This window comes from Megalopta genalis, chromosome 11 (genome assembly GCF_051020955.1).
Source record: "Megalopta genalis isolate 19385.01 chromosome 11, iyMegGena1_principal, whole genome shotgun sequence".
Lineage (NCBI taxonomy): Eukaryota > Metazoa > Arthropoda > Insecta > Hymenoptera > Halictidae > Megalopta > Megalopta genalis.
In genome coordinates this window covers 14,832,382-14,858,125 of record NC_135023.1, presented here as the reverse complement: position 1 = coordinate 14,858,125, position 25,744 = coordinate 14,832,382, and the positions used below count along the sequence as shown (strand labels likewise).

The window sequence follows — 25,744 nt, the reverse complement described above, 5'->3', positions numbered from 1 at the left end:
GAATAATTCCTTATTACTATCTTCAACACAGAATAAATAATTTCGAGTATCTCTTCACATCTCTCTGGCTTCCTGAAAATTACTAGATACTGAATGTATTAAAAAAAAAAAGAAAAATGGCGCTGCACTCATTCATCCCACGGTCGTTCATCGTAATATTTTATTTCGCAGCGTACGAATTTAGTGGAATCTCGCGGTTATAAATTTCGTGTGTGAAAACACCATTATACTGTTGCGTTCAATATCGGCATTATGCTGCATTTTATGCAAAAAAGAGCCGCTCGGTATTTCACGAAAAGATCGTTACTCGTTTGTCCCCACCGCTTCGGTCTGATATTGCATTATTCCACGGCAATTGTACGAAACGTCAGGCTGAGTATAACAACGCGAAAACGTGTTACGATTCACAATGCGCCAAAAAAAAGTGGCGGGAGCCATTACAATTTTGTGGCGGTGCACGGTCACGTTTTAAATTGGAGGGAAAACAAAAGTGATTCGGAGGGAAAAGGAATTGACGGAACCGGGGAACGTTTAATTTCGCGACGAGGAGAGGGCAAGATCTTGGCCGCAATAAATAACTCTTCCATCTTTTGCTGATACGTTCAATTAACACTTTATCGACGGGTAATTATTAATCGTCTTCCTTTGCTGTGATTGATTCGAAATTAATTTTCACTCCATTATCGAAGAACTTCGAAGTATAGCCTGCTTTCAATTTGATTCATGTAACGAATACAAAGCCGTGCTAAGTAGACTGCGATTTTTATGACAAAAATTAATTTCATGACAAATGTGAATTTTAGGATATTGTTACACTATTTCCAAGTAATTGCAATTGTTACAAGAGAACAGACATTTTCATCTAAATTATATTTCTTACAATTAACTTAGATCATTTTTATTTTGCATAAACATCCGCAATCTAGTGATAAGTATACAATACAAATAACGATTTTTGTAAAATCATGGAACGTACACGTGATAATTCTTTCAAGAATATGAAATGTTTGTACAATGATTCTTTGTAGAAAATATTTGTTATATATAGATATATAACATTTTACGATAGATATACATAATTCGCGAATCCATAGGATTGCTTATTAATTAATAGTGTCTATTTTAATCTGCCCAGAATTATTAATAGCTCATCTATACTTCGATGTTGATTATAAATTTGCAACATTTTTATGTTATAGTTATAATTAAGATGTAATACGTCAAATTACAGTATCAATTAATGTTCAACCGCGAAACTGATTTTTATTGCAATAAATAATTGTTGGTCATCAAGTTTTATTATTTCCATGAGAAAATATTTCATCTCCATCTTTTACCATGCATTTTAAATTCATACTTTATTCGGATATTAATAAAAAAGAACGTAAGAAAAAGACAAAGATAACGAAAAGTTTTCAGAGAGAACTCACGTTTTATATTTTCGCTTAAAAAGTAGTTGCTTCCTCGATAAGAGCGATTCCTCGAACAGCCTACTCCACTAAATTCACATACACTCTTCCTGATTTGATATTCTTCCTCGCTGCTCATCCTCGTGTTTGGCTAGAAAAATAGAACCGTTCCCCTTGTCGTATTAGATTTCATATCCGCGTTTACGCGACAGAATTTCCTTACACCACGTCACTGTGCGCGCCCAGGCGCGCAAGCAAAGCTGGACGAAAGTTATGGCTGCGACGAATAACAATTCTCTCGTTACTAGACTGCGGATCTTCGTGCGAAATAAAAGTTGCCCGCTTTGATTGCAAAATGCTGGAACTTAAAGCACATTTATTTTCCTTCGTTAATAATAATTTCACCGTTTTGAATTTCATCTGAATGAAATCAAGTCGTGAATGCATAAAATCCGCAGCGGAGTCATTACAATTTTGTCTCGTTTCCAACGCGGCGAAAAATTATCATGATTCTTCTATAATATAATTCTACGATCTCTTTTAATCTGTCCCTGATACAAGTGGCACGCTTTCCATCTGGAGTACAATAAAACCGAGACAAAATATCGTAGAGGTAAAGAACTTTCGAGAGGTATAGAGGGGGATTTCCCTTTGTAAGAGGACAAGTAATAACGAATGTGGAAAAAGATTGTTTAAACTTCGTGAAATTATGGGGATTTGTAAGATTTTAAACGAGAAAAAGTAACTTTACTCGTTCGTTCCGTTTTGCAATTACGCTGCAGAGCTCTTTATGGAAATACAAATTTTAAAGAGCTTATATGATTATTTATATTCTACAGATATATTGATTGTTGATATATTATTGATATACATATATATCGCTATAGAATAAGAAATCGAAGAAGGTTTCATCATCTTATTGGAAACTTTTGTCATTGTTTGAACACGATAAATGCTCGAAATCAAATTCATTTTATTACATTCATTCTTTACAAATTAACACGAGACAGTAAAGTTATTATTAATCTTGTTATTATTATTCTTGATCTTGTCGCATTTATGACAAAAATGTCACTGTACAGTGACAATATTAAAAGAATTTGACAATTTGTTTGTATTACTTATAACTCGTTAGAATTAATCAAAAGAGGAATAAATAGCTATGCAGTTCTTGTTTGTTGCAATCGATGTAAAACATTTTTATTTCGCATAAAGATACTCAGTCTAGTTATCATCAATTATTTATTTATTTACTTATTAATACTTAAACCAGATAGTTTATTTAACAAGTTATTATCAATTATTATTTTTCCACTTGTCACGTGTTAATCCAATCTTACGTGTTAATACGTAAGCCAACATGGTCATCAACGATCTCAATGTTAATGTTTATAATGCATTTGTTTATAAAAGTAACAATAAGACATTTATTCTGATTATGAACGAGTGTTATTGTAACATTTGCCACAAGTAACGCGCGTAGTGAATAAATAACTCATAAATGTATCTTTACAATCTGAATAATGATAAATTACAAAATTCGTAAATCTAGTTTGAACATCGCGTCTACAAATAAATAATAAGCAAAATATTATCATTTCCGAGCATGAACATTTTTCCTAATCGTAGCTTCACCGAAGTCGCGTTACCTAACTCTCGCGGCTCCATGCCATAGCGTTGTGCTCTTTCATTATGACGTAACCGGTTGCTTCCAATCTGCGAAAGCTTATTTGCTTTGACCCGAGTTAAAACTTAGCTTAGGTCAGGTATATCCGCTATCCTTTCGATATCGAACGCAGCCCAGGCCACGAATGGGGGATGCAGCGTGCTTCAGGATTGTGCCGGAGAACTTAACGGTGTGTTAACACTCCAGGCAGCAAACTCTTATTGCGAACGGTCGAGATTAGGGAATTCCCTATCCAAATAGAGTTCTTCATTTAAATAGAAAAAGGTTTACCACACGAAGTAAAAGTACCGAGCCAGCTATTCCCAATTTTCATTAAATAAATAGGGGATGTTCGATTAACCCTGCCGCATTCTTCGGGCTTTTTCTGATCCGTTTACGCTTCGATTTTCTCGAATCTATTGCGGTTACATCGTGCTTTTTTTCACATAGTTCGCATTTTGCGAGAGATCGCCGATATTTGCTGTTACACTGAGAACAACCACGTGACTAATAGGTCTTTTTAAGAGGTGTTTTGAAAAATATATATAGAATTGGGTGAACAGAGTAGCGGAGTCGGTTACTGTGGGGTGATCAATTGCTGTGCCTTTGCTTTGTTTCCAGGCATAATTACGTTTATATTTATCGAATATGACATGTGAAATTTTTGTATTAAGAAATGAATAAAATAAATCAATAGAAGTTTATAAATAACATAAAATAAAGCAAAACAAAAAATTAAGGAATAAAATAAAATAAAATAAAAATTCTGTTTTATTGGATGAATATCAAATTAATTATGCCCTAAAAAAACTGAAGGCACAGCAATAGGTCCCTCCACAGTAACCGGCTCCACAATCCTAAATATGGGAATAATAATTGGCCGGTTGTCAACAATTATAAAAATAAGGTGCAAGCCTCGAATGATCGTATCTCCTCTTCCCAAACCGTCCATTTTTGTTTACAAGCTCAAGGAAAATTAGGAGAATTTACTGTGGTTAAATCACGGTTAAATCACAGACGAAATGGACAAACAAGAACTAAACTTAGCCGAATGAACTGAAACGAGCTCTTTAAAAAATGATCGTACGAAAAGGTGCCGCACGAATTCAACGCAGCAGCTATTTTTAAGGGCAACGATCGATATTTATTTCAGAGACGATTACATTAATCCACCCGCAACTGTTCATTCGAATATCAATATTTGCGCAGCTAACAGCGAGCTGCACGGGGAACCGCGCAGACTAATATCGTTAACGAACAAGATCATAACACATAACGATATTAGCAAACCGTGTGTTTAGGGAATGTACGTGTACTAATTTTTTCCGACTGGTTTACTGCAGTTAGCCAGCGAACCTTTGCCGAAGGTGGAGGGAAGCTGCCTGATGAAACCTTATAAGGTTCGCGAGAGTGTAACTTAGTGGGTCCATTCGCTGTTATTAAAACGCATAGTTATCAGCCGAAACGCGGCTTATTATCTTCAATAACATGAACATCTGATATCGTTGTTTTCGCATTGAAATGGTAACGGCTGAACAAATGAATTCTCGTTGGGGAGAGGGGGGGAGAGGCGGAGAGACAAGTTTTATCCGGTAATCTTCGCGTTGCTTACGGCGGTGTTCTGTAAATGCGCGTCGAGCACGTGTTTCAATTTCATCGTGGCCGGGGAAAAAGAGGTGACGGAAAAAAGGAGTGGCGCGACCATGAAAATTCAAAAGCGAAACGCCCGTCCTCCCCTACGTCCTACCGTTCGTCCCGGAAAACAGGGAGAAGAGTTGTGTTGTAATAAGCCCGCTTGCTCTCGTTAAGATCGCTTTGGCACGGCTATAAAGAGATAAATAATCCGGTTACGAGCGTCTAATGACATTGCGCGAGAGTAAAGTGGTAACGAGCGACTGTTGCTAATTTTTCATTTAAAGTTTAACGCCGAGACAGCGAATCTTCGGGGGTTGCTGGCGGCGGACGCAAATGAAGCGCGCACTCGCAATCTCAATCGGATTATTTCGTAATTCAATAGCTCCTGTCCGACCAATCTCGAACCATTCTGCCGGCCAATTATGTTATTTACAGCCGCGTCGTATCGTTGCGAAACGTCGTTATCATTGTCCGACGCATTAACGGCTTCCACCGGCGACGACGGAAAAGAAAAGTTCGAGCGTGACATTGCTGGAGGGGGAGGGAGGGCGGCTGCGAAGTTCCCGCGAACTATTCTCCGCCGGCTTCGTATAATTTCCATTCAATAATTAATCTTCTGTTGGCCGCGGTGTAAGAACGCGTAATTGGCTATGGGACAGAGTGTTCCACCTAATTCGATCACCTTCAATCACTTATTATTATGTACTTTGTGGTTGATGCATTTGTGACGGATATTAGTAGATCGATCTTCAAACAGCGAAAACATTTAGCGAATTTGAAAACGTTATAGCGTTATTTGCAATTTTGCAACTTTGAAACTTTGCAACTTTGAAACTTTGCAACTTATTAAAATTACTAGGAAAAGGAGTAAATGTTTCTGCAGATTCTGTGTCTTGCAATTAATGCAAACAATTTTCATTTCGCAATAAAATCTGCTGTTTCTTTACAGATGAGGAACTTTTTATCTTCTTTGATTTTGATCATTCTTTAACGTTCTCATATTCTTAGTTCGAAAATATTTTCAATCACATTCTTTCACCAATGATGTTTCGTAAAATTATCCAGTTTCATTTGGATCATTAACTGTTTCTTACATCAACCGTGTCTCTTACAAATTTTCGATTAATTTATTTTATAAACTATTGATGTGTTCAAATCGTAATTATATTTTACTTAGGTCTCTTTTTTTTAATTTTTTTGTATTAAGGGTTATATAAAAATTGTAGTGTCCTTGGATAAAATTTCGTGTTCACTATAGTGTGTGCTATTCTGAACCTAATTATGTATTCGCATGATAATTTTACATTAACGCTTAACATTATCTTCTTTTTGCGAAAGACTGTACGTTTTATACAATATCCTGAATTCGATTAAGCACGAGGATCAATAAAATGATATTTCTACGTTATATACATTTGTATTACTAATTTCTTTGATATTTATATATTAAGAGCGTAATCGCAGAGTTTGAAAGTAGTGTAAGTTTCTCTTGCATAACGATGTTTACGGTTTCACGTTCTGAGGCTACGAACTTGAGAAAACTTACAATGAATACAAGAAGAACAGTTAAACAAACTGCACGCTGATATTACTTACCTCTGTGCATTAGAATGGAACAGTGATACAAATATTGTTTCGCAAAGAAAAGGTTTTATTAAATAATGATGCATTTAAGTAGTTGAAGAATCAGATAAAATATTAATTATCGTAGCGTGTATTCGAACGTTGATTAATTTCAGCAGACTATAATCTTGATTAATCGTTACATAAACGAAGCACAATAACACGAAAATTGTTTGAATGATCCTGAGCATGTATGCAATTCGAAGAATGTGATTTCTCTATTCAAAGCTTTATTTTTGATTTGATATTCATTTTCTTTTATTTATTAATACTTTAAACCAGATGATTTCTTTAAGAAATACAGGATTGTTATATGTACATATGTTCGATACTGTTTATTATTAGTTCCTAAATTCTTACTGAGGATTGTTTAAGAAAATTGTAAATTATTCATTTTTATTTCAATATTTAAAATCCAAAGTCTATCCATAAATATTCGTAAAAATTCGAAGTCACGTTATATTATACTTCGAGAATATCAGTTCTGGATTTGCATGATCCTCGTTCGGTAGGAAATTCAACTTCGGATTACGTTCATTGTTTCTTATAATACCAATCTAAAGTGGTTTAATTAAATCGCTAAAGCAGTAGATTGGATGGCATTACTGCAATCTGGTATCTTAATAACTTCTTAATTTTAATGATGATAGAGCAATTGTCCCTTTAGCTTCCAAGGCTTCTTAAAGAAGATAGTTATGCATAATACCGAAACATCCGCTTCTGATCTTCAAATTATTTAAAATTTATTCATAGAAGAATATCATTTTTTAAATTGTATCGTCTATCACCGGTGACCGACATAGAACTTAACCTGTTAAGGGGGAGATATCATCCTAACGATTAAAAAAACAATATCCTTTTCTTGATTTGATTCAATTTGAAGTGTGCAGAAATCAGTTTTTTTACGATTTTTTTATATGTCAATTATTTAATGTCTTATAATGATTTGTAGTTAATTTTTTAATATAAAAACAGCTGGTTCTTCTTCTGACTGCAGCCATTTCTACAACTAAATTGACAAATCTTATATCAGAAATTAAACAAATTAATTTTCGTATCTTGTAGATCTTAAGAAGTTAAAAAAATTGCAGATCAAATTTTATTCAAAAAATTCAATATCGTTAATTGAATAATACTGTTTTCAAATGTAATTCAAATAATTGTAAGGGCACAGTAACCAGGGGTGGCACAGCAATTGACACGCGTACCCTAATCAATGCAGAACCTACAAGGGAACAGGATCGAGCCTTCACGAATAAAGAAAATCGATCGCCTGATTATCACAATTTAGCAATAAAAGTTCAGCGCGGCATAAAATCAAGCGAATCGTTTCTACACGGCCGACGACACGGCCACGATCGATCAGACCACGTACGGATAAATTTCAATTACACCTTTCCGAATGCAAGAGCCACTCCGCGAAAACAATTCCGAACACCATTACAGCAACCGGCGAGCGTACCCGATAACCCCTTTCCTATTAATACAAGCGTTTCTGGGGCTCCAGCGATGGTGCCGCTTCTGTGACTTCACGAGATTTGGAATATTCGAAGGAAAATGCAAATATCGCGCGGCGAAGTTTTGGCCAAGGAGATAGAAGACGCGTACGCGCTCCGCCTACACGTGCCATTCTCCACCCTCCCGCACCCCAGGCATCCGGCTTGTTTGTATTCCGTATTCGAGCTGTCTATAGGGAAATTGCGGTGGCTCCCCGGCCTCGAAATCTATGAACACGTCTCTGACCTGTGATCGTTCTCGTTCCCTCCTTGCACCGTGCTGTCTCATTAGCCGCCTCGGTCTGACCGAAGGACCCTGCGCTTTCGCCAGCTAACAGGCTCAGCCTGCGCGCGCGCGCGGTTTTCCACTAAATTGCACGCTAAATTGAACCTGTCCCGTTGAAAATGTTCTACCGATTAAGGCAAAAGTACCTACCACTATGGAACGCTTTTCACGTGCTATGGAATCGTCATCTCATTTCTATTGAATCTGAAAAGTGTTATTGCTGAATATTTATGCTACCGTTCGACAGAGTCGTTTGCATTATCGTGCATAAATATTTGGACACTTGCACATTATCGTAAAGACGCGAGTTACAATACTAGTACAGCCCGCAATTACGAATTTTTATAAACAATAGTACTAATGAAATAGTAAAGTACAATCGTGTACCTATTATGGAACACGGTTGTGTTGTCCCCGTGTTTCATAAAACGGGACATTGAAGAAATTGAAGTACACAATATGGAACACTATGTTCTTGCTTAAAGATGCCTGTATTCGAATAAACGTTTTTGTTTACAGCTGATTGTTACATAATAGGGTTTTGCAGTAATAATAATGAAAAACAGAATTACGTGTCGCTTCGTAATTATTACTGTATAATATATTCTTGCGGTTAGATAACATAACGTGTTCTACATTAACTATATCGTGAATGTAGAATATGATTGGCTTTTAATTATTGAAAGCGTTTGGAGCAATTGTTTAAGTATTCAAAGGATTTAAATGATTAAATTATGGATTGATATTATTAAATATCGTTCGATTAAACAATAATTAATAATATCAATTTATAGTGTAGATTCACAGAAAATTCCTATTTTCTACATACAATTAAATGGTATTTTTTAGTAAAAGCATCGTTTTTATAATTTTTTTTAACACTTCTGTATTCTGTACTTCGGTTGGAATTCTTTTGCAGGACAATTTTAATTTTATATTATATGCATACAAATTTGTTTATGTTTTTTCATTGATAATGTTCTAAACGATTTAATTGACAATGATACCGAATGAATGTAATATAAAAATATATTATAAAAGAAACCGTTGTAGTATATTAATTGTCTGTTAATATTGTTCATAGTATGCTTGATTTTTGGGAAATGTAATTCAATTAATTCTTAAATAGAAGAATTATTATATGAGAAGAGGAAAGAGAAAATAAACTATTTTATCGGATTTACGTCTGACTTGTAAAGGGTTAAGCGTCGTTATATTGTGTGTACGAGGCGAAATTATAACAGTATAATAGTTTTATTATTTAAATTTACTGATTAAAGTTCCACAGCATCATCGTTGTAATTAATTTACTATGTGTCCGTGTTTCTTTACTGTTATTACAATTTTTGTTACAAAATTTAAAAAAAAATGTTAAATTATAATAATTTATATTTCAATAATTTTTAACTTTGATTGTAACTTTTCTGCACATTTTTGAACTTTATTTTTGTTACAGAAACATACCAATGGATTACCCATATTTTGTGAATATTTTATAGTAATTAGATGTTACCAGAGTATTGTTTACTTTCCAATAAATCGTAACATTATTGCGCAGGAAGATACACAAATAAAACAGCGTCGCATGAATGGAACACCGTGATTAAACAAATGTTTCGTTCGCTGCAAGCATTTTTCTAGCCGTTTCGGGGCTCAGCAAGTGAAATACGATTGAATAAATTCAAAAAGCGGAGGGAACCCTCTTTACAAAATAGTAAAAGGCTGATATGGAAATGTTCTTGCGACAAAATTATGATTCCGGGACCCATTTCCTCGCTGTTATTTCGTTGGAATGAAATACCACAATCCACTTTGTTTTCACATTGCTCGTCTGCTTTGCTGGTTATTGTTGCGAGCTTCAAGACGAATTTCTCTGAACGTGGTGCAATTTTTCTAACGGGTATGTCCTTGACAGGTCGGCTGGGTGAAAGCGGACACTAAGGCAATCCAGGCGATCCACGAGCACGTAATAACTCATAACAAGAGGATCTCAGTGTCCCATAGTGATCATACGATGTGGAATCTCCACATAAAGGGTGTGCAACAGGAGGACGAAGGCGTCTATATGTGCCAGATTAACACGAATCCCATGAAATGGCAAGTAAGTCGATCATGCGAGTTTTCACAAATCGTAGAGCACGTTCACGTCACATACAAAAATCGCAATTTTGAACTGTTTACAAAGTTTTCTTATTTATAACAAAGAAGAGAGAATGCTCGAATTTCAAGTAGGCAAGTTTTTAGTAAATTTCGTTTCCTTTCCTTCTATTCTGGAAGTAAATTCTTCAGAATCTATTTTTCATATTTTGAAAGTAAACAAACACGAAAATGTTTAGTAATATGATAGAACTTTAATAATATTTAATAATTCTGCCTTATCACATATATGCATGCAATTCTTTAGTATCGAAGTTACGAATCAAATAGAATTTTGATGCTTGCACACTATAAATACAAACATACATTAAATGTATGAGTCGCTTAAAGTAAAAGTGTTGTAAGATCAATTTTTCGCTAGATTAATTTAATATTATTTAATCACATCTAGCTTAATATTTGCTTCAAATTTCTTTTTACTACCTTAAGTTAAAGCTTGAAAGTGGCTTATATAAAAGAGTCGTAAGAATTTTTTATGTTATTACATTTTACAGAACCTTAAATTCGTCCTTCATTATCCACGAATTAACCTTTTCGACTTACACCATTTGTGTATGTACGAAAATCATAGTTTGCGGAATGAAGAAGTAATTCTTTACCATTCAAACTCGGTATCAGATAATTACACCATATCGTCGATCAAATTGTAGCCCGAATTTTTTACGAAAATATTACACGTCGAGAGAGCCGTGGCTGGTTCGATGATAAAACCTCCGTGAATTTCCGCAAGAACGTAAAAAATAATGCATTGGAGCATGGAAAATCTCTTTCGTACACTAATTTATAGGTATTATAACTCGAAGAGAAATAACTTCGTTTCAATAAGGTTTTATGAAGTTTAAAATAAATTTATAGCCGGATTAAATTTTACACTGAAGACCTCTGCGAATCGTAGATCGCAGGTCCAGAGCCCGAACAAACGTATAAAAATCTGCTAACCACTGATAACATAGGATCGAGCGCATTTATTACACCGTTCCTCCTTTTCCTCTGTAACGTATTGTCGAGAAATAAAGTGTCTCGTTTGCGACGTGCTTAAAGTTGCAGGAAATAGATTACATCAAAAAGGCAGCGAATCGGGAATCGATCTAACGCGAGTTTTTATGCATCAATAACGGCCGCGCAAAAATTCCGTCGAGTGAAATCTGGAAGTTTATATCCGGAGTTACTTCTCTGATCCGTCGTTCAAGTTATTTTCGCGTTTTTTTTTAGCATTCGACTCTTCTCTTTCAAAACTAAAGGATTCCGTACGGTGCCAAGGCGTTGAGAACTTCAGAATTTGTTATTTTCGTTAATTTATTTTTATAGCATTCGTACGCCGGATCTGGAATTATGTAGAAATTGATTTTTCCACTTTCATGTTTTTATTTAAAAAAAGTTATTCTGTCGCGGAAAAATCATCGGTTCGATAAATCCAAATTCTTCAATACCATGGACACAGATCACAACAAACATTTTCTTGGACACTCCATTTTTGTTCGAGTTACTTTAATTATAACTTTAATTGTTCACACTGTAATTTTACTGTGATTTGTGCACCCGATATTGAAGAAAATTGTGTATGAATTTTTCAGTCCGATAATTTGTTCACAGAAAATAATATTTTTGCAGAGAAACAATTTTGTTCAATAAAAAAATGAAGATTGGAAAATTAATTGCTACAGAATACAATCTAGCGTAAAAAATGCTATAAAAATTTATATCTTCAAAAACGTATTTGAAAGAGTACGACCGATTGGTTTCCAAACGTGTAACTTTTTGCATAAAAGATTTACAAACATTGGATTGCTTATAAAATTCGACAAAATCAAAAAGAATCTCGATTTTCTGTATTCCAGGTATAGAAACAGAGTAACACCGTTTCAGAGATAACGTTTCATATTACTTTCCAGAGGATGTTTGAGTTCGCACAATACGCATAAATACATAATTTTACGGCCACGTCGGCTGATACGAAAATATGTTCCTTTCAAATGCAACTCCATACGGTGCAAACAATGTTTTGCAATCAGCGATATATTACAACTAAGTCCGGGAGATAAAAACTCTGCATCAAGATAATTAAAAAATATTTGTTAACGGTAAATTTAATTCGTACGTAAACTTTCTACTTCGTGCATTAATATTCATGTCAGGACATTCTTTAGCTGCTTTTTATTTCACAACGCCAGTTATCCTCATTTTTTTCACGAGACCTCTGACACATTTAGTTTACGGACTTTTCGGGGCTACCTCAGTTTACGTTTAAATATAATACAACGTGGAATCTAACGAGAGTGCTATGTAGCAGACCGCAATTTTTTAAACAGTTATGAACGTATTAAGCAGCATAACAATCATTTAAATACATGGATTTAAATATTCCAACGAATGGGATGCAAGAATAATTAAAACGTTATCTCGAAATATTTAATTTTTATATTTTTAAATTATCTCGTCGAAATGCTATCTCCTCGTCACATGTAAATATGGCATTCGATGAAATTATACAAAGATCTTTTAATCATATAATCATAATCTTTAAACAAAATAAAACTTTTCTACGTGACGAATTATTTGAATGAATGGATAGAACAATTTATGACGAGTAATGAACTATTATTCGAATAAATATTCGACTCGAAGAAATTCATTCGGATGATTCTTGGACGAATATTTATTCGAAACAATAGGAATAGTGCCCAACTTTGCTCTCATCAAAAGTCCGGGGATCACGCGTCGAAATTTCCAAAACACTCGTTTGGAAATCACGTTTTTTGGAAGCGAATTTACGAATTCGTTTACAGGATACATCCGTGAGTCCACGCGGCAAAGAGGATTTAACTTAGGTTTCGATGGGGGGCGAAAAAGGCAATTTACTTAGGCACAGCTGGCTATCGGACATGTTTAGCCGCTTGCTGTTTCGAGCGTTTTCAGTAACTAAGCGGTCGGAATCAGAGCTTTCTGCGAACAGTTTAGCTGGTAGAACGAATCGCGGTAAGCCGAGAAACTCGGTGAAATAACTAATTGGAAACGGTACCGCCGACACTATTTAGATCGATAAAGTTCCGGGATGCACGTCGTTTGTGGAACCCATCAATTCCAATTAGGTGACTCTCTGCGCGTTGCTTCGGCACGATCTTTCACGCGATATCAAATTCCTTCATCGCGATTGGCTGGATCTGCATACTTTAATCCGCCGGCTGCTACCTAACTTAGGCGAGCCTGCGGCGACTGTCTGCGAGACAGAAGATTAGGCGAGACGATATTCGAAAGGTTCGAAAGTGATTCATGTTTCATGAGTTCTGGAAGTCCCATGGGAATACGTCGATCTTTCTATCCGTTCTTTCTTCTATGGCACGAAGGAATCGCTTTTAAACTCTCGCCGTTCCATTATTTTCATAGCTCCAGTGATTAGAACTTTCTCGATTGCAATAATTTTTTGGGAGAAGGAGAGGGCTTATATTTGCTGTGTGCTCAATTTACTCGAATAATTAAACAGCGAAGACCAATCACTGTTAATCATTTTCAAATTCCTCGAGAATCGTGGTATACAGGATGTCCCAAAAATGTCTCGCAATTCGGAAACGAGGGGTTCTTGACGTCATTTGAAGCAACTTTTTCCTTAGCGAAAATGCAATCCGCGGCTTTGTTTACGAGTTATTAACGGAAAACACTGACCAATAAGAGGCGAGCTCGGCTGGTGCGTGGCGGTCCAGCCAACGAGCGCATGAAGCCTAGTTCCTCTCATTGGCTCGGCAGTCTCGCGCTAGCTGAGCTCGCTACTCATTGGTCACTGTTTTTCGTTAACAACTCGTAAACAAAGCCGCAGAATGCATTTTCGGTAAGGAAAAAGTTACTTCAAATAACCTCAGGAACCCCTTATTTCCGGATTGCGAGACATTTTTGGGACATCCTGTGTATCCTTGTGTATCCAAAAAGTTAAATAATAACGTTGTATATTGCTAATAATCCTGCAGGCGGTTTCATAACTTAATTAATTTAAAAAAGTGATGAAAACAAGGGCACAGTCTAAAAAGTTTCATAAAATTGAAATATTCTATTCAAACAAATTAAAATTGAAGAGTCAAATCGTGTCATATCGATTACTTTTTTAACATTCTTACGTTTCGTCGATCCTAATCGAATTACGAAGATATAATAAATTAGACAATCATACTTCATTGTTCATTATTAAAAATCTCTATCATGAATTACTGTTTAAAGTTCAGCAAAAGGTTGATTGAAAGAAATACTTTTGTACAATTTTTGTTGTTGTAGGAACTGTTAAACATTTGTAACTTCAAATGGAGGAAGTTTCGAATCCTGCTATTTATATTAATCATCTCATGAATTCTTCATTTTAGTTGAATATTTAATTCGTAATTGGAATATCGTTTCTGTGTTCTACATGGCTAATAGAGAGGAAAAATTTAAGTAAACATAAATTTTGCTATTTATTTATTCATTAATGCTTTGAACAGGATGGTTTCTTCAACAAATACGGAATTGTCACATGGGCATACGTTCGATATTAAATGCATATATGTATAATTATAAATCATTCTAAGTTCTTCTATATATTTTTAGTTCGTGTATGTTTCAATACAAAAATTTAATACGTCTTGTTCTATTCTCTTTAGAGGGTAGAATATTAGAGCTGAAGTAATTACAGTGAGTGAATCTTGTAATTTATTTCGTCATTTATTTTGTTATTTATTTTGTAATTTACTTTGTTATTTATTTTTATATTTATTATATATGAATATTATATATTCATATGTATATTATATATATGAATTATATTTATTATATATGAACAAGTTGAAAACAGTGACTTGTTATTTTATTATTGTTTCAAATATCGTCAACCCGATATTGTCACAAATGCCGAAAATCCGCGGTCTATCGATAAATTTTCGGAAAATATACAAGTCGGTTAACGCACCATCGATGAAGTCTGAATCTACAAACACCGTGCCCGAGTTCCCATGTGTATTGCCAGAAGAGAAACGCCTTTGATTGAACATTTTCTTCCGCGTCGTTATTTTTCACACGTGTTTCCGACGGAATAGAATTTTCGCGCGCAACTTTGTGCTGCGTTAACGCGACGTAAATGTAAAAATGATCGCCCAGTGGTAATAATATACGTTGAATATTTATCCCGGTGTCGCGCTTGTATGCGATGTCTCGTCACAATCAGCGCGCACTATCTGGCTGATGTCCCCTGTGAGTATTAGCTACCTTCGACGTAACAATCCCTGCAAGTATCGAAGGTATTTCTCTGGAGATGCTGGAGCACAGCATTCCGGGGAACTTAACAAGCCGTCTCCTCTAGTTCTGGTATGTCGGCTCTCGTTTATGAACACCTTCGAAATAATGCTTAGATTTCACCCTGTTTCATTCCCAGCGAAAGCTGCTACTGTTGTATACGTAGAACCGCTTATATTATGCATGCTCGCTGCCGTTTATACGAAGCATAAAGGTGTACTACCGAATAAGTCCTAAAATTACTACTAGGACCGAATGGATCGCATATTCTCGGACTTAATAATATTTCTTGCAGAACAAGGAAATAATACCGTTGGGCATTAGAGCCGGTTTCTACGGGGTGACCAATTGCTAAGCCCCGCCTTTTGTTTTCGGGCACAATTAACTTTACATTTATCGGACAAGACGTATTAAATTGTTGTACCAAAAAAATAAACAAAATGAAAGGATGTAGAAGGACTTAGAATGATTTATAATTTCCTTGAACAATGTTCAGTATGAATTCAGAAATTAATAATAATAATGTGCATTTAATATCGAACGCGTATGTACGTGTCACATTTCGTATTTGTTAAAGAAATTATCCTGTTTAAAGCATTGATAAATGAATATAGAAAAATAACAAAATTTATGTTTCAACCAAAGGCACAGCAATTGGTCACACTAAAATAACTGGTTGCGGTACTTTATCCAAAATAAGCTCCATATTCTGTTATTTTCCAGAGCGCGAGTGTCGACTTTGCAGAATTTAATTTGTGCTTCGTAATCAGCAGTTTTATTCCGAAGAAATTTCAAGCGGCGGATTACGGCAAATTTATTTAAAAGCGGAAATATTGTTCCGAAAGAAAACATTCGAAAAAATGTTCGCGAATTTATTGATTTCGATTTTCCTCGTTTCAGTACGTTCTCTCTCTAATACGAGTACATATAGCACCATTATAATTATTAATACGGTAGCTCGTGAAACACATTATGAATGTCTCCACAACGACGTCAACGGAGCGTAGAGCGTTAGCATGGTCTACTGATTTCGGATTTTATGCACTTGCGACAAAAACGAAAGCGTGCGATGTAAAACAGTAATATTTTCAGAAAAATTTTGGAATTACGTTGCATAATATTTTAGCTTGCTACAATTACCGTCGTAAGAAACTGCTGTTCAATGCTCGCATCGCGTTAAAATTCACAATTTTAATCATTTTTAATTTTAAACGTCTAAAATAACCTTTAATAATTTTGAACGTTGCATGAAATTCTGGCATGGACATATTTTATCTGATTCGTTATTTCCATTTTGGAAGTAGCGTAGAGAACATAATTTTATTTCATATAACATTCAAATATACCAGGTCTCATGCTCTTCTCTCCTTTAAGTCCACAAATCTACATGACTCGTTATAGTTTTCTGCTATAGTTATTCACGTCGATATCAATTTCGTTTATAATCCAGAACACAAGTCTTCGCGTATAGTTAATTACAAACCATGCGGTCGCTAATGATGTCGCAGTTAATGCGACTACGTTGAAATAAGCAAACGTAACACTAATAATAAATTTGCTCAGTAAACAAAGCACGTGTTAGCAAACCATAACGCTCCGTTTCTCACAAGAAGGAAAATGTGACTATGATCCTAAACCGTTCATATTATTCGAGGAAAGCCAGACGATCGAACGGCATTGAATCGTTATAAAACGTATATAATCGTTATAAAAAATAATGAAATGGAATGAAATAATTCGGTTTCTCCAAAACAAAAAAACGTAATGGCGAACGCTCATTTCCGAAGAAACGTTGAACTGCATCATGGCGGGCAGAGCCCGGGTCGATCTGAACGCGAACGTAAAATTTTTATTTTAACATGCCAGCCTTTCTGCCTTTCAGACGCGCAGAGAGAGAGAGAGAGAGAGAGAGAGAGAGAGAGAGAAAGAGAGAGAGAATAACCTTGCATAAAATTGACGAGCAGCGAGACGAGCCATTCCCGTCCCACGCTAAAAATTTCAACGCATCTGCGAACCGTGTGGTCTTCAAGATGAGGACTGATGCTCTTAGCATCAAGAAGAGAGAGCGAGAGAGCAAGAGAGAGAGAGAGAGAGAAAGAGAGAGAGCGAGAGAGCAAGAGAGAGCGAGGTAGATAGAGATAGAGAGAGAGAGAGAGAGCGAGAGAGCAAGAGAGAGCGAGGTAGATAGAGAGAGAGAGAGAGTGAGAGGAGAGAGGAGAGAGAGACTACGGCAATCTGGACGCCGATAAAGTCTCCGGGAGCCGCTCCAGCCCCGATAGTTTCTTCATTAGACCGAATCAAATTGCCAAACAGCCGTGTCCGCCTCGTCCGGCCGACTTTTCCTTCCATTTCCGGCGAGGGAAGTCTCGCGCCGCGTGGATACCACCCTTGCCGAGAAGAATCCAGCGGGAGGAAGGGACGTCTTTAACAAGCTACTTTCTCTAACGCGGGAACGTCACCTTCCATTCACTCGACTTTCGACCAAACCTCCGACCGTCCGCTGCTCCAACAGGGCACACTCTGCAAAGTATCCAGCCCCGCAACCCCCCCGGGTCGACGAGCCGGCTCGCCCCGGCGGAGTGTGATATGGTACGAGATAGAGTCGAGACTTTCCTTTGAGATCTAATTTTCCGACATTTCAGATTGAATCCGAGCTCGCCGACTTCCCCGTACCTGTCCAGGCTTCTCCCTCTTCCGCTTGCACCCCTCCCTCACGCGGAAGAAACGGTAATCTTAAATAGTGCAGCAGCCGCCGCCGCCGCCGCCGCGCAGTTACGATGGTTTCCAAGTTAGCGGGTCCCTCTGCCCCTGCCGCCGTCGACGACGGCTACGCCAGCTCGAACCCCCCTGCCCCCTCCGCAAGGTTTCTAAGTAATGAACGCGAGAAACACTAGCGAAAATGCATCAGTCAATCGGTGGGAAACCCTTCCGCCGGGCTGAATGCCGGCTTCTTCTGTCCCTTTTTGGTTCCCCGGGCTGGGCCGAGCCCGCGAATTCGTCGTCGCTCGGTTCTCCACCGAGTGGTAAAACTCGACGCCACCCTCTCCTAAAGGGGAATTCCATGAGCAGTTTCGTTTCGGCTAACTGTATTTCTCCGCTCGTTTCCGCGCGATCCCAACGAGGCGGCCCCTTTCGAGCACACTTATCGTTTCGACTCCGCGCGGGCTAACAAACTGCAGTTCGGGATGTTTATGGGAGAGACGAAGGGAGATCCGCGCCCTTGCTCCACCTTTCGGCTCGCATGCATTGTAACGGTTAACAGAAGCCATTGTCTGTTTTAATGCAGACCGGCTGCCTGCCTGCTTGCTTGCTTGCCTGCCGTTCCTTCTCTGCATTAGCGGAGACAGGTCTCGCGTCTTGATACGCCGGTTTTTTGAACAATCGGCTTCGAGGTCCTGGCCCTTTCTCTGCGGCGCATGGCGGGGATGTGTGACCGAGTTTGTGGGAAAGTCGTAGAGCTTTTGACGAAGATCCCATAGAGAGAGAGAGAGAGAGAGAGAGAGAGAGAGAGAGAGAGAGAGAGAGAGAGAGAATAACCTTGCATAAAATTGACGAGCAGCGAGACGAGCCATTCCCGTCCCACGCTAAAAATTTCAACGCATCTGCGAACCGTGTGGTCTTCAAGATGAGGACTGATGCTCTTAGCATCAAGAAGAGAGAGCGAGAGAGCAAGAGAGAGAGAGAAAGAGAGAGAGAGAGAGAGAGAGAGAGAGATGACGTTTTTTAAGACGTTCGCTATCGGCATCACTAGCGCGGATAGTTATATTTATTTATCAATTTTTTTTATCAAATTAAATGCATCGGATCCTCTTATTAACTGTGATAAAAATGTTGTCAATGAAAAGCGATAAATTCTCTGAATGTCACGCTATCTGGTACAACTTTAAATAATTGTATTCACAAAATTAATTTGATGTTCTAAATGGTAGCGAACGTGTCGAATTAAGCTTAAAATGTTCTGGAATAAGGGAAAATTATAGGGAATGTTGCACGAACAATTTTCGACATTGAACATCCACGTCAAATATGATATTTCTCGATAAAATTTTGGTTTATCCATTATAAAATGATTGAATCTTTCTCTTGACTTGTTATACATTGTTTCCTACAGAATCTGACACCCCGAATTTAAATCTCACGGCAAAATTTGTACAACACTTTCAGAATTGAAGAAAGAAAACGATCTAATTAATTTTTCTCTTCTAAATAGTTTTTTTATCGGACTATACTCTTTACTTGAAGATTAAATATTTTCTCAAAATTTAGTTTTTTAAATATCTAGAATAATAATAGAACATTTAAGAGAATCGTGTTTGAATCATTAAACTAAATAAAAATTAAGAATTACTACCTACGAAATTATGAATTTTTAAAAATAGTTATCGGTTGGCGAGCACTGTAAATCTGGACTTAAAGTTAAGGTTATAAATATTGCCCTGACAGAAAAATAGCATTTTGTTACGACGAGAATGAGAGAATAGTCTATCTATCTAACTACCTCTAAATTATGAATTTTTTAAAATAGTTATCAGTTGGCAAGCACTGTAAATCTAGACTTAGAGTTAAGGTTAAATATTGCCCTGACAGAAAAATAGCATTTTGTTACGACGAGAATGAGAGAATAGTCTATCTATCTAACTACCTCTAAATTATGAATTTTTTAAAATAGTTATCAGTTGGCAAGCACTGTAAATCTAGACTTAAAGTTAAGGTTAAATATTGCACTGACAGAAAAATAGCATTTTGTTACGACGAGAATGAGAGAATAGTCTATCTATCTAACTACCTCTAAATTATGAATTTTTAAAAATAGTTATCGGTTGGCAAGCACTGTAAATCTAGACTTAAAGTTAAGGTTAAATATTGCACTGACGGAAAAATAGCATTTTGTTACGACGAGAATGAGAGAATAGTCTATCTATCTATCTCTAAATTATGAATTTTTAAAAATAGTTATCGGTTGGCAAGCACTGTAAATCTAGACTTAGAGTTAAGGTTAAATATTGCCCTGACAGAAAAATAGCATTTTATTACGACGAGAATGAGAGAATAGTCTATCTATCTAACTACCTCTAAATTATGAATTTTTAAAAATAGTTATCGGTTGGCAAGCACTGTAAATCTAGACTTAGAGTTAAGGTTAAATATTGCCCTGACAGAAAAATAGCATTTTGTTACGACGAGAATGAGAGAATAGTCTATGCCGTGTGAATTAACAGATCGGCAACGAAATGAAATATTATGAATCGATCGTTTTTCGATGTACACATGGCCCACACTTCCGGGTCGTTAAATATTTTACGTAGATTTTTATGAAGGTCCGCAGTTTTATAGACGAATTTATGAATGACCGATGTTACCCGTATTTTTACTACCTGCATTTCAATTTAAAGAGAATAAAATGGCAACACTGTTAAACATTACCTCATCTGCACATTGAATTGCGCCATAAGTGTATATAAAACTTACATGATACGAGTGTATTCGCAGCTTTATGCGAACTTCCAAGTTTTGGAGTTTATTGCACGTGAAATTAGAGGATCGAATAGTAATTTAAAGATCATTGTTAGTTCGAAATCTAAACAAAGTTTTGTTGTTTCATTGCGTGAATCACAATCACGCGTGTTTCTCGCGCACGTTGCTGAATTTAATTTAATATGAATTTCAGAAACAGTTCAGCACTTGTCGCTTTAACGATTCTTACGTAAAACCTTTCGTTTTACGGAAATATAAATAAAAGATCGTAACAGACGTCGAAAACACTTGTGGAAGAATGACGGCGCGACGGTAAATTAGGAGAAAGTTCGAAAGGATACAGAGAAGAAGATGGAATAATAAGAAATCTCCGAATAGTCTGGTTCTCGTTAATTGTATTTCCTGCTAGTTTCCGTGCCATCGGGGCGTTTGCCGATCTTTTTCACTGCAGAAGAAAGTTCAACGGATTCGCTATTTTCGATGGATCAATAATGCAAATTTAGAGTGTCGCAGAAATAAGTATCACGTGATTTTTAGTAACAATCACTTTAATTTATCACCACGAGTTTAACTAAATTTATTTGTAATGCAGTTAAATTCGTCGTATTTCAGTTCTGCAAGGATAAAGTAACCATCGAATTAAGTAAAATTTTAAGGAAATTATAAGAAATAATTTTAATTAATTTTTATTTCAATAATTTTTAAATGTAATTTTTCGATCTCAATTCGTATCCACAGATTCTCCTCGCATTTACAGAAAAGGTTTTTTACTTTTTTTCACGTCAAATGAATTTGAAGATAATATTCGATATAACGTGTTCAGGTAGTTGTTGCATCAATAGTTTATAACATAAATTAAATGAAACTTACCTTTGGATTGAAGAACGAATTTATCTGAAACTCGATTATTCCGGATCATTGATTATTGCTGACATTTAAATTGTTGATATCGTCGCTAAGCATTTTTGTAATAAATAGTACGAATAGTGGTATAATCGATAATATTTTTAACTTTTTCGATAGGTACTTTACGTTTAAAATATTATTAAAAGTAGCAGCAAGAATCTAGTCTTTCATAAATATGCAAAGATGCTTAAGAATTCTTGACGGGTTCAGATTAAAATAATTCCCATGTCGATCAGAATAATCCCCATGACGTTGTCACATTGCATTCAAGTATCACGAGACCCTCCCGGATTTTCTAGAAGCAGGAGTTTACAGTATCACGTAGAAAATGATTGAAAGTCGCCTGGGAAACTATTAAAACAGTATCGATCTCAATTTTTTCATACGCACTTACACCGCAGATTTGTATGCAAATTCGCAATTTCATAGATTGACCTACTAAAACAGAGTATAAATAAAATGTCTTCCTCTGAAACGTTTTTCCTTTGAAGAACTTCGGTCGAACCGACGAGATTGAGAGAACTTTCGCAATGATTTCGCGTTTCATGTTTTAATTGCATACGCCTGCTAAATATATTTTCAATTTAAGTAATTACTACTCGATCACCTGCTATTTTAAAATTTGTTCACGTTTTCTTCGCGAACGTGACATTCATCTTCCAATAAAGTTAGTTGTCCTCATTTTGTGCCGGGATAAATTTAATGTAATCTACCGATTCATCATCTTCCTCTTTGTACGTTATTAATATTTGACCATCTCGCCGTAAGGTTATGATATCAAAATGGAATCGCTTCTCTTGAAATAATAGAACAGAACGTTCTTAAAATGACGAACGGTTGAATGTAAATAGAACAGCCCGAATTACCAACATCTTTTGCTCGATTGATTTAATATTATCTAATCATATTAATTATATCATAATCATTATATCGATAAATATAAAGTTAATAATTTAATATTTTATTCGAGTTTAATCTGCCTGATTCGAGACAAATATAAAGTTAATAATTGTGCCAAAAAACAAACCAAAGGGACGGAAAATTCTGTCGTCCTTAGTTAAAATAACAGATCTAATAATTTGCCACTTTTCAAGATATTTTAAAATATTTGAAACATCACGCGTCGTTTACCTTCTAAATTCTACGCAAAGCTACGGGGTGTCCCAGAATTATGTTACTTTCAGGAAATGAGGGGCACTTGTGTGTTCATGGAAGTGCAAACTTACGCGAAAAAAGCTTAAATAACCTAACATTTCAACGACTGTTTTTAGTTCACCGACGAGTAATGCTATTAGCTAATTAAAAAATGCTCGGGAACCTAACTGCAGGTAGGCTGTATCTACCGAAATACATCGAATTTCGCTCGGACACTTTACAGGCGTACTTCCGACGTGCGTCGCCATCAATTTATGCAGAAAGAGAAAATCGAAAATCTCAAGTTTGTAAAGCAAGTTCCGCCCCGTTACGGCGGATATTTATCGGTAGCCTCGATTGAGTCTTTCCCGAGCAGGCAATAATTAATTTATGGAATGAAGCAGAGTTTCATAATTCAGTGCCGCGACACCGTCAAGTTTACGTGCTCGGGCACGTGTCTGCCTGTCACCGAACTGTCACGGGAAGGATGAGAGACAGTGAAGCCTAAGACCTAAGAGCGAGGGCTATACGGGTGTGGGACGATCCAGCATCGCGTAGCGCCGCGCGCCGCGTCTTCTTCGTCGTCGTCGACGTCGACGTCGACGTCGTCGTCTCGTTGCTCCTTGTTTCGGCTGAACGTATTCGTTGAGACTGTTTTAAGCAGTTCGGTGACTTGCGAGACGAGTCGGTTATAACGATTGAAGTTTTGTCGTAGCGTGGATTACATCCTCGTAATTACGTGCACACCTCGCCTGCTGCGAGGGCGCAGTGCAGGTGGTTCCAGCTTCTGTCGACTGTTGCCTGGTTCCCTTAACCCGCAAGTGGAGTGGAAAGATATTAAGGGCGAAGGGGTGCTGCGTTCGGGGTAGAGGGCGAGGTCCTTCTGACTCCGGCGACGTTTCGTGGTTTGACGTACGGCCACCTGGAAAAGTCCTGACGCAGACCGAACTTCCCTTCAACCGTCAACCCCCACGAACCACCCCCGCCCGCGCCGTTTTCGTTCCGCCCCTCGTTCGGGAATTACGACGGTACACTAGTCACAGCTTGTTTGCTGATAAGCGATGCTCGCAATGTCTCGGAAGATCACGACTGTTAGCTGTGCTCGCGTATGGACCCGCGACGTGGGTTGTTAACGACTCCTGGCAACTTGATGACGATCGTTACCATTCCGCGTTCTGCGGCGTTCACGTTTCGGTTCTTTCGGCTATCATCTCGTATTCTGATTGCAGCCTCGATGTGTAGGCACTTTTGCCGCGGCTCCTCGTCTCTCAATCGGTTTGTTAGCGAAACGGAGCGCTTCTTTTTCGTGCGTTTAAATTCGCATCAACGGCCCACTTTCTCCGCGACTGTTCCGTGTTTAGAGCATTGCGAGATTGATTAACTTAGGTTTGTTATTTAAACGAGACCTCTGAGCTGTCAATGAATCGAATTATCGCCGGTAGGTGACCCGGGACAATTCTGCGAGTGCAGAAAGTTCATTAAATCGCCGTGAAAATTCAGTTTTATGGTTGAACAAATAATTCCGTCATTCGATTGCGGGCGACAAGGCAGTCAGTGTGTTGATGCATTTTAACTGCATTTTAACTTATAGATTATACAGATGCAACGTTTGAAAAAAATACGTCTGAAAGTAATAATTAAGAAATTAATTGATAAACTATCATTGATGGAAACTGTTTATATTCCAACACTTTTACTGAAATCAATTATTTTCCATATTTGACTGAGTTCTTATGCGAACAAAATTTTGTTTGAATGACTTCTTATTCGAATAAAATCTTATTTGAATGACTTCTTATTCCAATAAAATCTTATTTGAATGACTTCTTATTCGAATAAAATCTTATTTGAATGACTTCTTATTCGGATACATTTTTATCTATATAAATTTGTATTCGATTGGAGATTCAATCGATAGCGTCGAATAAAATTTTATTCCTTGGTTCTTATCGATCATCCGTTTCGATGAAAATTTTCGTATTGTTCCGACATTTTGGAATGACTTTAGAAGAGCATGCCGAAGAAGCTGCGCACAGTGCGATCGATAAAATATGTACAAAGTTGATAATAGGTGTACAGAGGTAAGAGGTTAACAAGAGAAGTTAGGCAAGTCGAAAATTGAGAGAAGTTTGAAATTTTGCAAAAATACAATTCTGCTGCTCCTTCGGAGAACGATGCCAGGAGTGGAAAAACTTCTTGAGACGAAATTTCGTCCGACTATTATGGATATCTCCAGTATAATATCTCCACTATCCTATCGACCCGTAAAAAAATATTGGGAAAACAAAGAAATTTCCATTGATCCGTCGCAATCGATGCGCGCAATTAACCGATTAGCCCACGACGTTCCGCGGCTCGGCCACGTGCAACGTCGCCGAGCGTAAACTCGTCGCGTCGAAAGGCGTCATCAGCCTCGACCGTTCGAAACACAATCGACGTTTACGTCTCCATCCGGTAAGATTCATAAAACCGTTCAGCCAGGGACGCCGAGCCGAGGCGAGGCGAGGCGAAACGATCGCCAGCAGCGAAATATTTATCGACAAATAAAACAACCCTGCAATCACCGACAAAGAGGTCGAACGCACAATTCAGACGCTGAAGAAGCACAGGGAAAAGACACTTTTTCAATCCCCGTGGACCGGCCCCGCCTCTTAAGGGAATATCTCGCAGCCGATGAAAGTCAACTACTCAAATCTCCCTTAGTCGG

General features: G+C 37.1%; 1 protein-coding gene across 2 annotated transcripts in view; it reads left to right on the top strand.

The window, feature by feature from the left end:
• Window positions 1-25,744, top strand: part of LOC117219143 (lachesin) — a 185,546-nt gene that overhangs the window by 119,061 nt on the left and 40,741 nt on the right. For both annotated transcript variants that reach the window (XM_033468061.2, XM_033468062.2), the window contains exon 4: window positions 10,031-10,216. In XM_033468061.2, the coding sequence (XP_033323952.1) occupies window positions 10,031-10,216 (186 nt within the window). The remainder of the gene's footprint in view (window positions 1-10,030; window positions 10,217-25,744) is intronic.